Here is a 12,792-nt window from a genome sequence, read left to right as displayed (position 1 = left end):
CAGGTGGGTCTTCTTAGCCTCCACCCACACAACACAAAGCTTTCTGCTCTCATACTACTGCTTCAAAAGATGATCCCAAATGAAGGAATGCAGGGATCAGTGGGCTGCAGTCATTTGCTGAAAGGATACATATTTTTATATAAGGGTGTATAATTGTTTCCTTTAAGATAGGTAAACCTAGGACAGCATTTGACAGCTTCAATATTATAAAACTTATGCAACATCTGTAATCCCTGCTGATTGCAATGATGTTTTGTTATTTTTGTTCTGTTTTCTTTTAACACTGCCTGCCTAGTGAACACAAATTATTCCTCAAATTGTTGGTCAGGGATCAGTAGTAACTCAGTGCAAAGTGTCTTCCTATTGATTAAAGCACTGCTTTGCCTCCTGCCTCTAGTTTCCCAGGATCCCATGTAAGCAGATGTCATTTTGATACGCCCTGACCAGCACTGAATGAGTGAAAAGTCATAGCCTCATCTAGGAGGGCTGTATTTTTAAATTAAATGACACTTATGCAAACATCCTTTACAATTACTTAAAAGTCAACATTTTGTAAATAACTTTTTTTGGTTAAAATTATGACTTTATTTTCTTGTTTATCAAGATTGAAACCTAATCACAAGTACACAGAGTTAGGACAGATTAAGGACAATGACGGCTAGTGGCCACAATTTGCTCCTCTCGTGCCTCACTGAAGCTCAGTGGGTGCACACACCCACACCAGGAAACAGCACGTACTCTCACGTAAGGGGAGGACTCTAACACTCAGCAAATTGTGTCACCCAAAGTCCGAGTCAGTAGTCCTTTCTTTTAATTTCTTTCTGTGTTTGGGCTATGATGTGAGCCTACCTATGAGCTGATTCTCATGGGTTCACCAAAACGAACAGCCACCTCTGCGTTTCCATGAATTGTTGAACGTGTTAGAGCTGGGCTATTGCCATTTATCCTAAACACTGGGAGCCACAGTCACACAGGGCAATGGAGGCTTGCTTTACCTGATAAAAAGGAAATGGCAATGTGAATGTCAGGAAACATACCAGCAAGTGGTCATTTTTGATCACTATCAAACCAATAATGTCAAATAAATGAGTATTTTGATTTTCAAATTACAACATTGAATATTTCTTTAATAAGGGAGAGCATGGAAAGCATATTGTTATGGGTATAATTGTTTCTTCCTCCCAAATTCATATATATTAAAGTCCTAACTTTCATTTCTTGAGAATGCGACCATATTTGGAGATAGGGTCTTTAAGAAGTAAATAAGGTAAAATGAAATCATTAGAATCCAGTGTGGGCCCTAATCCAATATGACTGTTATCTGGGTACAGAAAGGAAATTTGGGCACAGAGACACATAAGGGGAAGTCAATATGAAGAGTGACAAAAGCTCTCTCTTGACCAAATACTAGTATGGCTTCTATCAACTCAAAGCTCTATGTCTGGATAATGACTCCTATTTCCCTTAAAATGCCTGCTTGAGAAAGGTCAACCTTACTAACATAATTTACTGATTATTTCAGCCCAGACCTAATTATTGGCTCCTGTTCTGCCTTTTCTTGAGAAACTTTGTATTTGTAAATCTTTTGTCTGTCTCTTTGAGAAGCGACTTCTATAGTCAGAAATGCCTTTCTCAAGGACCTGGGCACCATCCCTTTGAAGTTCAATCATCATGAAAGATGTGGCCCCTGTTTCCTAGTCTCTGTGGTAGAAGCTGAACTTCAATAAACTCCCTTAAACACAAGTGACCTAATCACATTGGCCAAATTACTCCTTACTCTCATGTCTTTCAATACTTTTCCTTTTGAATGCCCCAGCATTTACAGTTTCACACCTACTGTTTCAAAGGGGCTGAGCCCAGTTCTATTCTGAGGTCTCTCTCCCCGACTCCAGCAGCCTGAATAAAACCTGCACTTCAGTTATAACAAATGTCCAGTGCAGAAACTTTCTTTTAAGGGAGATACAGGAAGAAGATGACCACTTCGAGGCCAGGAAAAAGAGTCTGGAACAGATCCTCCTTATGGTCCTCAGAAGCAGCAAACTACATCAACACCTTGATCTCAGACTTCTAGCCTTCAGAATTGTAAGAAAATAAATTTCTGATGTTTAAGCCACCTAGTCTGCGGTAATGGTTATGGCAGCTCTAGGAAACTAACACATATTTTGGAACCAGAGAGTAGGTGTTGCTGTAATGAATACCTAAAATTTTGGAAGAGGATTTAGAACTGGGTAATGAGTAGGAGGTGAAAGAATATTGATGTCCCTGTTAGAAAAGGCAAGATTGTCTTGAAGAGTCTTTTGGTAGAAATAGGGACATAAAAGCAATTCAGATAAAGAGCAAAAAGAAAAAAGGAGAGATGAAGAGAAAGCTGTTACTGTCTTAGAGATTTTTGACACATATATATCATCATTAACAGAATGTTGGTTGAATATAAACATTAAAGGTGCTCTGGTGAGGTCGCAGAGAGAAACAATGAAAATGTTATTGGAAAGTGGAGGAAAGGTGATTCTTGATATAAAATGACTAAGAACTTGGCTGCACTGTGTTCTAGAGTTGTGTGGAAAGTGGAATTTGTAAATGATGAACTTACTGTTTAGCTGAAGAGATTTGTAAATGTTGAATGTACAGTCTGTTTTCTCCTTGTTGTTGAGAGTAAAATGTGAGAAAGATAAATTGAGAAGAAATTGTTAAACCTAAAGAAAATACAACTTGAAGATTTGGAAAATTCTCACTCTATCCATTTGCAAAAAATGAAAACAAAATGTATCTTCTGTAGACAGGACAACCACTTGCTAAAAGGATTATCCATGTGACTCATGCATCCATCATCCACTTTAGCAAAGGCTGCTTTAGAGATGTAGTTATCCAGAGAAGATCTGTAGAGGACCTTCTTGGCTGATGGCTTGGAACACTGTGAACTGCATTGAGGTCAAAAAGCTTTTTGAGAATTATATTCCAGCAAAAATGTTGTCAGTTCCTGCCAACTGGGACAGAAATAGGACAGAAGGAAGGAGAAGTGTCAAACTTCTGGAAGGCTACAGGACTAGCCAGTAGAGCTACTAAGCTGTGAACATATATTAACCTTCAAAAAAAGAGAAGAATGACCCCAAAGTTTGTTCAGAGATCAGCAGTGTTTCCAAGGCTACCAAGGGCCCAGAGAGCAAAGGTTTGGGGAAAGGGCTCTTTCTTCTTTGGTTTTGAAGGGCGGACTCACTTCCTTAATTTCAGTGGAACAGTCTGCCAGTACCTAGGGCTGAAGTGACATGGGCCCAAAATGCAATAATGACACACTGGTAGGCCTAGAGAACAAAACATCAAGCAAAAGAGGAACATTCTGAAGCCTTAAAATCTAACAAAGTTTTCCCTGCTGGGTTCCGGATTTGCTTGGCATCTGTGACCTATTGCTTTTCAATTTATTTTTTATGGGAATAGGAGTGTCTATCCTATGCTGGCCTCACCATTGTGATTTTGAAGCAGGTGACTCATTGTCTGTACTCACAGGTTCCCTGTGAAACTTTTACATGGGTTATGCACTCAAGACACAGATAAACTTGTAGCCCTGCGTGGTGACAGGATTTCCTATCAGAACGTAACACTGTGGAAACAGATGCAATCCTGAATACAAAAGCTGAAATATAGCCAACACAGTGCCACTGTGGGGTATAAAAGAAAGATGTGAATCCCAGCTTTTAATTTCTTGTCTGCGTGAAGTTCAGGAAATAATTTCTCAGAGCCTCAATATCTTTAAGTGAAAAAATAGACAGGAATATTTTATATAAAGCCAGGTTATTATTAAAATAAAATTAAAATATGCTTGAAAATGCCAGAAGCACACATTGTATATATCAGAGTTTCAAAAACAATGTTTGTGTCTATAAAAAGTTTGTATTAATCCTGAGGTGCCTTCCAGTCATGGGCTAATTATTAATTATTAAGCATTTGACACTCACAGACTTTGCTTCTTGATTTAACTGAAGATATGAACACAGGAAACAAGAATTGCTGTGATTTGTGGAAAAGACATCTTATTCAGAAAGTAAAAAGAAAAAGAAATAAATTATATCTGTGATTGCAAATAATAATAAACAAAGAAAAGAAAAAAAAAGAAAAACTATAAAGGAAATTTTTAAAAGAAGGACCAGGAGGAGAACATTATGCTAGGTGAAATAAAGAACTCAGAGAAAGACAAATAACATATTTCACTCATATGTTGAATCTAATGAACAAAGTGAACTAACAAGGAAAATGGGAACAGACTTATAGACGGAGAATAGAATGACAGCTAATGGGGTGGGGGAGGTTAGGGGGTGGAGTGGTTGAGTAAAAATGAAAAAGGACTCATGGACATGGACAACAATGTGGTAATCGATGGGGGGAGGGAAGTATAAAGAGACTAAATGGTAATGGAAAAAAATACAATGAGACTGAATTTTTAAAAAGAGGGTCATAATTAGAACTGAGGATTTAGGGTTGTATTCCACAGTGAAATTAAGCCAAAACTTAACAAAACAATTGGATAAAAATGAGTATAAAAAGGAGTCATAAAAAAAGGAATCAGATGTGCAAAATCACAGGAAGCAAAGAGCTCTATGAATTCCACGAACATACGAAGGTCAAAGGGGGTAGAATTTAATAAATATTTATGTTGATGATGTAGAGAATATCCAATCAATGTTGGCCTCATAGTATGTACTTCATTGCTTTAATTTTATTCTAAAAAAAAGAGTTCTATATACAAGAGACATCACATCATCTAATTTTCATTTTAAAGGCACGACACTTGCCCGGCGTAATTAGAAAGTAGCAAGAGCAGATATGTACAAACTTAGGAGGTGATTGCAATGTTTAACTAGAGAAGTGCTGATGACATACGAGGTGGGGCAAAGTAGGTTTACAGTCAATATGGAAAGTCATATGACAATTAATAAATAATAATACAAGAATAAACTGTGTTTTGCATATGCACAACTGTAAGCCTATTTTTGTCCTACTCTGTGTACTAGGGTGGCTGAATGAAGACAGTGAGAAGATGAAATATATATGGATCAAATTCATGTGAAGGATGAGGAAGCTGCTTCTGTAAGGAGGATATACATTACGATTTCTTGTTCTTATCATAGACACATTATAAAACTTCCATTTTTATCCTGACAACTGACTTTTCCCTATACCCCTTAATGGAGAGACCTCAAGATATGTACTGTTTGTTACCCTTTCTACGTATGTCTTGCTCAGTATTACTTGTGAATGAAATAAATCTGATAATAATGACAGAAAATTATATTAATGAGTCTTTTCTGTCAAATATTAGATTCTTTGAAACTATGTTGAAATCCCTAAGACAACCTGCCGCTATGGGTCTTATTATACATCAGTGTTATGCCTACTTCTGACATAACTTTGCTATGATTCTCACTCTAATTTGCCTAGTTTTTACACAGTACACAGTTGGGTTCATCAGTGGAGGCACAAGTAAGAGAACATTTGCCATGAGAACACTGAAGAGAGGAGAGACATGCCGGGCAAAGCGGTGCACAATGGCAAGACTGATGATGGGCACATAGAAGATGACCACTGCACAGATGTGTGAAACACAGGTATTGAGGGCCTTGAGCTGCTCCTTCGGGGATGCAATTCCCAGCACAGTCTTGAGGATCAGGAAGTAAGAGACAGCAATGAGCATAAAGTCTACCATCACACAAAGTGCTACAAAAAAGCCATAGATGACATTAATTTGGTTGTCAGAGCAGGCCAACTTCATCACATCTTGGTGGAGACAGTAAGAATGGGATAATTGGCTTTTCTGGCAATATTTCAACTTTCTCAAAGTGAAGGGGAAGGGAAGAACCAGGAGGAAGCTCCTAAAGGACAATACTATTCCTATTTTGACAACTCTGACAGTAGTAAGAATGGAGCTATATCTCAGGGGGTTGTGGATGGCTAGGAAGCGGTCAAACGACATGATCAGGAGCACTGAGGATTCCAGGGCTGTGAATCCATGGATGAAGAATTCCTGGGCAAAGCAGGCATTGGCAGAAATTCCGGGAGCATTGAACAAGAAGATCCTCAACATGGTGGGCAATGATGATAAGGACAAACCCAGGTCAGACAGGGCCAACATGGACAGGAAGTAGTACATGGGCTCATGCAAGGAGGGCTCTGTCTTGATGACAAAAAGGATGGTACAGTTTCCCAGAAGAGCAAGAACGTACACGCTGCAGATGGGGATGGAGATCCAGATGTGGGCATATTCCAGCCCTGGCATCCCCACCAAAAAGAAGGTGCTGACTTCCACATGTGATGTGTTGATAACCGTCATGATGCACTGAGGGCCCTGCAATGAAAGTGAGATTCCTTAGTAAAATATGAGTATCTGTAAATTTGTAGAAAAAAGCAGTTGTTGGAAGTTCTGGTTTATTTCCAGCTTCTTTTGACCCAGCATTGATGTAACTATCAATTAGTGAGAAGTGGATGTTAGTTTAGACCAGAATCTACTTATATCATAGATTAGAAAAATTATTTTGCCATGTGTTTCGTATAGAGAAATAAGAAATGTTTTTCATTCAGATAAATATTTGATTTTCTTTTCTCTGTAAAATATTATTAAACCTAGACAATAAATCTACAATCCTCTACTACTTGTTTTCATATCTGAAATAAGATGTTGGGTAGAATGTGTGCTTACTAGAATAGCACTGCATACAAGCAAAGAATCTCAGAACTCAATTATTTCCTACCTCTTGCAACTCCCACAGAAGTGTGGTCTTCTCAAAATCAAAGCACACTTAGCTCTGTCCCCTGTGTTCTAGAAATTGTTGATTATTTAAATATTCTTTTAAAAATTCCCACTATTTTCAAACCACTTATCTATTTGTAAGGGCAGTCAGTGCAGGGATCACTGAAAGAGTATGTCTCATTTTCTCCTGACCAGGAATTTGTGACCAGTTGTGTTGTGTTGACAGGAAAATAATAACCTGAAATGGTCAATGTTGCAATTTAGAAAAATTTGAATGCTGCTGAGGACTGAGTCCCTAAAAGGTAAATAGTCCTTTTACATAGTTTCCAAAGGGAACAATTTTCTTAAAGATGACTTTTGGAGGCATTAAATTGTTTGTGGTTAATGCCAAAAAAGAGAAGTAAAATAAAAGTCAAATAGATAAATATTTCTGAGTACTCACCAGGTAGTGGGTATTTTGTAGAGCACTTTTGAGACTGGCTGAAGGATTCCAGGACCACATCTGAGAAGTGATTGGATTTGTGTGCCACTGAAGGCTCCTACTGATATATGAGCGTTTGCACCTTTTTGGTCCTGCAATCACCTGCTACAGGGACACTAGACTCTCTGGGGATTGCAGACGGGCTGGATCTGTTCTTAGAATTAAAAAAAGCAGGTGCTGATACAGCAAATCCACAGAGATAGTTAATACTAAAGACAAGGTCTAGATACTTATTGCATACAAGTATTGCATACAATAAGTATCTAGACCTTGAATTAGGGACTGTTTTGGTTAAAGAGAGGTCCTTAATAACCAAGTATGGGAGAGACGTGGTAAATGTTATGCACAATCTGTGACACTTCTGTTGAGTATTTGGCTACGATGTTACACCTCTGCCCTGGACAGGATCAAAACACAGATGCTCTGATTTGAGTCTGTGCATTAAAGGAAGAGATATAGGACAGACAGCCTATGACATGCATTTCAGCCTACACTTTGCTCCTGAAGACTAGATGCATTCTTCTAGATACTCCTGGACATCAGTAACTAAATATTCTTTAAAATCTACTTGTCCTAGTAAGACTCCATTTTCTCTCTTTCCACATCTGCCCTTTCCTTAGGGACCCATTACCATAATAAACTTATATGTTTAATCTTTCTCAAACTCAAATACTTATCCCTTTAATCTCTTCTATCCCACATTTTGTGTTTATTGATGGTCATCATTTATTGAGAATTAAAATTGTTCCACTTACTGAGTTTCATTCATTACTGGATGATGAACTTGAATCCTTCAATATTATGAATAATGGTAAATGTAAATATTATCTTTATTTTACTGATGAAGAAAATGTTTTTTCTAATTATCTAAGAGCATATTGGAATGTGCTGTAGAGGTAAGGTGGAGACTCAGCTCTGACTGATTCCTGATACTAAACATATTCCATTCAATCAGGATGGACAATGAATATTTGGGAAATTACAGATCGAATGGATTACCAGATTGTTATGTTCTTTTCAGTATTCTAACTGCCTAGTAGTTAACTCTGGGAAATAATATGGAACATATATTATATTCACCTCCATTAATATGTGTAAGTCTTCCAATGGGAGCTAATATTGAGTTAATCAAAGATAGGAAGTATAATATAGTTTTACCATAATCCTCAACAATAACCTCTTTTATTTAATTACAGTTGACATTCAATATTATATTAGTTTCAGGTATACCGCATAGTGGTTAGACATTTATATACCTTATGAACTGATCCCCCAATAAGTCTAGTGCCCACAAATCCCAATTAAAACCAGAAAACTTCTCTGTGCCCTTCACCTCTCCTCTTGCTTCTCCTCCTCCTTTTCTTCCTCCTTTTCTTTCTTCTTCTTTAGTAGAACTCAACAAGTTTATTATAAAATTTATATACAAAACAAATATATCCAAAACAACTTGAAGAACAAAATGAAGGACTTATACTACCTGACTTCAAAGCTTATTGTAAAACTATAGTGACCAATGCAGTACAGTATTGGCATAAAAACAGACCAACAGATCAATGGAACAGAATAGAAAATCCAGAAATGTATGCATTCGTACATATGTGGTCAGTTCGTTTTGGACAAAAGTCAAAGACAATTCATTGGAGAAAAGGTACTCTGTTCAAGAAATAGTGCTGGAACATTTGGATATTCATTTGCCAAAAATAAATAAATAAATAAAATAACTTGAACCTGAATCTTGCACCATTTGCAATAAACTCTTTTAAACTTTATGATAATCATTTCACTTCCCTTTCCCTTCAAATTAAGTCCCCTTGGTTATGGTCAAAAGTTTTCTCCACCCATTCTTGCTTTATCTCTGAGGTTTCTCAGGGCCTTCTCATGAAAAAGACAACAGGATAAATAGGTCATTTATTATTACTGTGTGTGTATATTCTTGGTGATTGTGATGGTGATGTTATATGGTGATTGGCTTATTACCCAACTTCGGAGAAAAATTCCACTTGTTTCATTACAATATAAATAAGCTACAACAGGGTAATTAGCACATCTGTTATTTTTATTAGGATATGTCCAGTCACTAGCACGTAGAAGGACATGTGGTAGGGTTAATAAACGTGCATTTCACAGAGGAATAAATTGCTAGCTACAGAATAGTCACAGAGACATAGATTACAGGGAACATAGTCAATGACACTGTGATAGCTATGTACGGGGCCAAGAGGGCACTTGCAGCACGGGGAGAGGGAGGGCAGCACAAGGAAAACTTGCCATTTTCTTTGCTTTCAAAATGTTTTCCTCTTTCCTTTTTTAATTAAATGTACTAGGGTGACATAAGTTAATAAAATTATACAGGTCTCAAGTGTACATCTCTATAAGACATTCTTTGTATATTGCATGCTGTGGTCACCACCCCAGGTCAAATCTCCTTTCTTTTTTTAAAAATTAAATTAAGCCCTTTTATTCAGGCTTATTTTATTGTCATCTTACAATGGAATATCTGGACAAGAGCAGGAAGGAGACCTCTATTTTCAGCTGTCTAATCTAAGATTTTATGAATTAACCAGATAAAAGGTATTTGAAAGTTATAGCAGAACCAGAGTTAAAATTTATATCAGATTGATTGTATTTATTGCTTGCGGTGCTAAACATAATGATTTCCACAATTACTCTCAAGGGAGGCTTAAAATTCACACTCAGATGGTAGCATAGACCTCAGGATATGATGAAGGTGATAGGGGACTCAAGAGTTGGACAATTCTACTTTAAGGTAAATAATTGTAAGCCTAGTAATGCCTATGTTAAGCTTTTGTTTCAGAAACTACAGATAAGGCCCATCCTGGCTCCTGGGAGAGACAGCTGACCTCCTGGGACACTGCTAAAGATGACCACCTGGGGAAGAAGTGGAGGCATCTGGGCCATTGTGTTCCAGGGAGAGACAGAAGACCACCTGTCCCTGGGAACAGCCAAGTGCCCAGGGCGAGAATACTACATTTTTTAATCTAGTTTTCCCTCACTTTCAAAACCCCTCACTGCACTTCCTTCTCTGTTATAAAGGTCTGGAAAGAAAATGTAAGATGGTCTGTTAGGGCATGAACCCCACATCCTCTCATGTCACTGGCCATCTGAATGAAGCGCCCATAGAGGTGCAATCCCTGACTCTGCTTGTTCATTTTGGTACGTGACGGGGGCACAGCTGCGGTGTCCTTTCCGATTTTAAAGGCATGATATTTGTTATACTGCTATCCAAGAAAGGAATTGGTGAAATGCAGTAGGAAAATTAATAATGTGGGTTTTTTTTTTCCATGTAGTGAACAGAAAATAGAGAAAGTGTGGCACAGGTCACTTAGAATAGTGATCACAGTGTAATCCTGGCCTCAAAGGGATGTTTACTACCACCCTCGTCCCTCTCCTTGCCCACCGCCCCCTTTATGTTCCAGGCATAGTAATTATGGCTCACGTAGTGGTATCTGTTCTTTGACTTGAGAGACTTTTTGTGGGCAGGGCATGTTTTACAACTATTTGAATTGCCTTGAGGCTCTGGCTCATTTGGTTCCTAATTGTTATTTGTTGAATAAACATTAAGTTTGTTAACTAGAACCTAAAAGGATGCAAAACTAAAGTAAAATAGATAAGGGTAAGCACTGCACATGGGCGATTGCCTCGTTCTGGCACTAATTCTGTGTCCTGCATGTTGGTTATGAGTGAGGGACTCATCAGCCCCAGGGGTCAATGTCAGTTTACCAGTAGAAAGACATAGGAATAAAAGGGAATATTTAAATTAAAATGCATACATTTCAGTATAAAAGTGCCTGTCTGATGTTCAGTGTTGGCATAAAGCAGTTTTATTGAAGATAGTGTGTTTGTGTCATTTAAAAAATATAAACACTCCAAAGTGTTAATGGATATGTTGCAAATAAATATAAAGTTAGTAAATGTGTTTTGCTTTTGTACCAATTCTTGATCACTAGAAATTTGCTATTAGTTATAAAGTGGAATTCAGGTTATTGCTCATTATACTACCTTGTTCTTTTCTTGATTTATTTTGTCCTCTCATATAATGCAAGGGCCTTATTGATTTCTTTTGTATATAATCACTTAGTTCACATTTCTTCCAGGTCCCTCTGCCCTACTCTGCTATCCTATTTTCCAATCCCACTTTTACCATGTCTTACATTTACCATAAGGAATGCTCTGCTTGCTTCATCTGCAACCTAGATACTACCTGGGTCCCCCTTCAGTGTTTGGAGACCCTGACTTTGGTCTCATCATGTCTACTACCTTGTAAGTCTAAAATACTGTCTGGAAATTTTGCTTATACCCAGATTTTTATGCTCAGGGTCATATTCAACTTACATGAACCCAGGTTCAGAACTTAAAAGTTCTTTTAGACTTAGTTTCCTGAATGTTAAATAGCAAATTTTAGTGTTTTCCGTAAGCTATTATGAATAATAAAAGGTTAACATGTCATCCCTCCCCGGAATACATCTTACATATATCTAACTCTCCCCAGGACATTTCAGGGCAGCCACGGAGGTGGCCAAGGTGGTATTTGCTAGAGTGAGATCCCCACAAACCCCATGACACCTTCCCAATTGAGGTACATCACCCCACAGAAGTCTGGTCCCACATATCAGACTGCATTTGGTTATATTGTCTCCAAAGAGGAGTATTTTCCAGAAGATTTACTAGAATGATGTGCTGCTATTTGAGGAGGCTCTTTAGAGATAAGTTGTTAGTTGAGGATTCTCACACATTCTCAGTTTTCTAGGGAGAGTCTTCAGGGCTCTCTCACTCCCATCCTGGTCACTATCCCTGGGCTGAGCCACATGGGTGCAGTGTGTTCAAGATACACAAAAGACATCTGGGTCAAATGAAACGGATGAGCCTCTCAGGGCTGTCAGCACCCCCATCTTCTTAGTCGTACACATGACATGCTTGTCCTGTACTCATGTTGAGTCCCACCGAACTCTCACCACCATGGATCCACTGAAATTCTGTGCCATGGGGTTTCCCAAATGTGAAAGGGTTGGCAAGGAAAAGCAGGTGCTCACATTGTGCCCATCTCTTCTGCTCATGTGCACGCTCCATTGTGTTCCTGGACTTCACTTGTAAACCCGAGTTTTAAGATAAAATTATTAAGAGTCTCAAAATGGTGACAGTGGAACATTAAACCCAGCACTGAGTGCTCTCGAGTGTGTCCCCTGCGTGATAGCACAGGCTGGATTCCCGTGAACCTGCTCCGCATTTCTGTTCCTTACCTGGGTTCACCTCCGGGTGTCAGGATATTTTGAATGTGTGCACTTGAGAGTGTTAGTAAACATTATGGAAGCTCAGTTTTCTCATTTGTAAAATAAGAATGCACATAGTGCTTGTTTTCAGCATTTCTAGAGAGCATTTGTTCAGCATCTATCTTAGTACTGTTGACGGAAGTGACCTGCTTCTTCTTGCTGACACATGTAAAGAATTACAGATCAGTAAATCTATTAGCATGTAATCAGTTTTTAGTGATCCATTCCCCTGGCAGAAAACAGGACTGGGTAGAGCAGGGGATGAATAGCAAAGTTTCAGGGCAAAG

The 12,792-nt window shown here is 38.3% G+C and overlaps 1 protein-coding gene across 1 annotated transcript; it reads right to left on the bottom strand.

Moving 5' to 3' along the window:
- Positions 1–4,511: 4,511 nt before the first annotated feature.
- On the bottom strand, positions 4,512–7,244 carry LOC112316069 (olfactory receptor 51A4). Its single transcript, XM_024572779.3, has 2 exons — positions 7,179–7,244; positions 4,512–6,334 (listed from the first exon to the last, which is right to left on the bottom strand). Exons 1-2 carry the CDS (start codon positions 7,236–7,238, stop codon positions 5,384–5,386), a joined length of 1,011 nt encoding a protein of 336 aa, XP_024428547.3. The 5' UTR covers positions 7,239–7,244; the 3' UTR covers positions 4,512–5,383.
- Between the last annotated feature and the right edge of the window lie 5,548 nt (positions 7,245–12,792).

Source organism: Desmodus rotundus, chromosome 5 (assembly GCF_022682495.2).
Source record: "Desmodus rotundus isolate HL8 chromosome 5, HLdesRot8A.1, whole genome shotgun sequence".
NCBI lineage: Eukaryota > Metazoa > Chordata > Mammalia > Chiroptera > Phyllostomidae > Desmodus > Desmodus rotundus.
The sequence above is the reverse complement of the archived record's forward strand: the minus strand, read 5'-3'. Positions and strand labels throughout refer to the sequence as shown.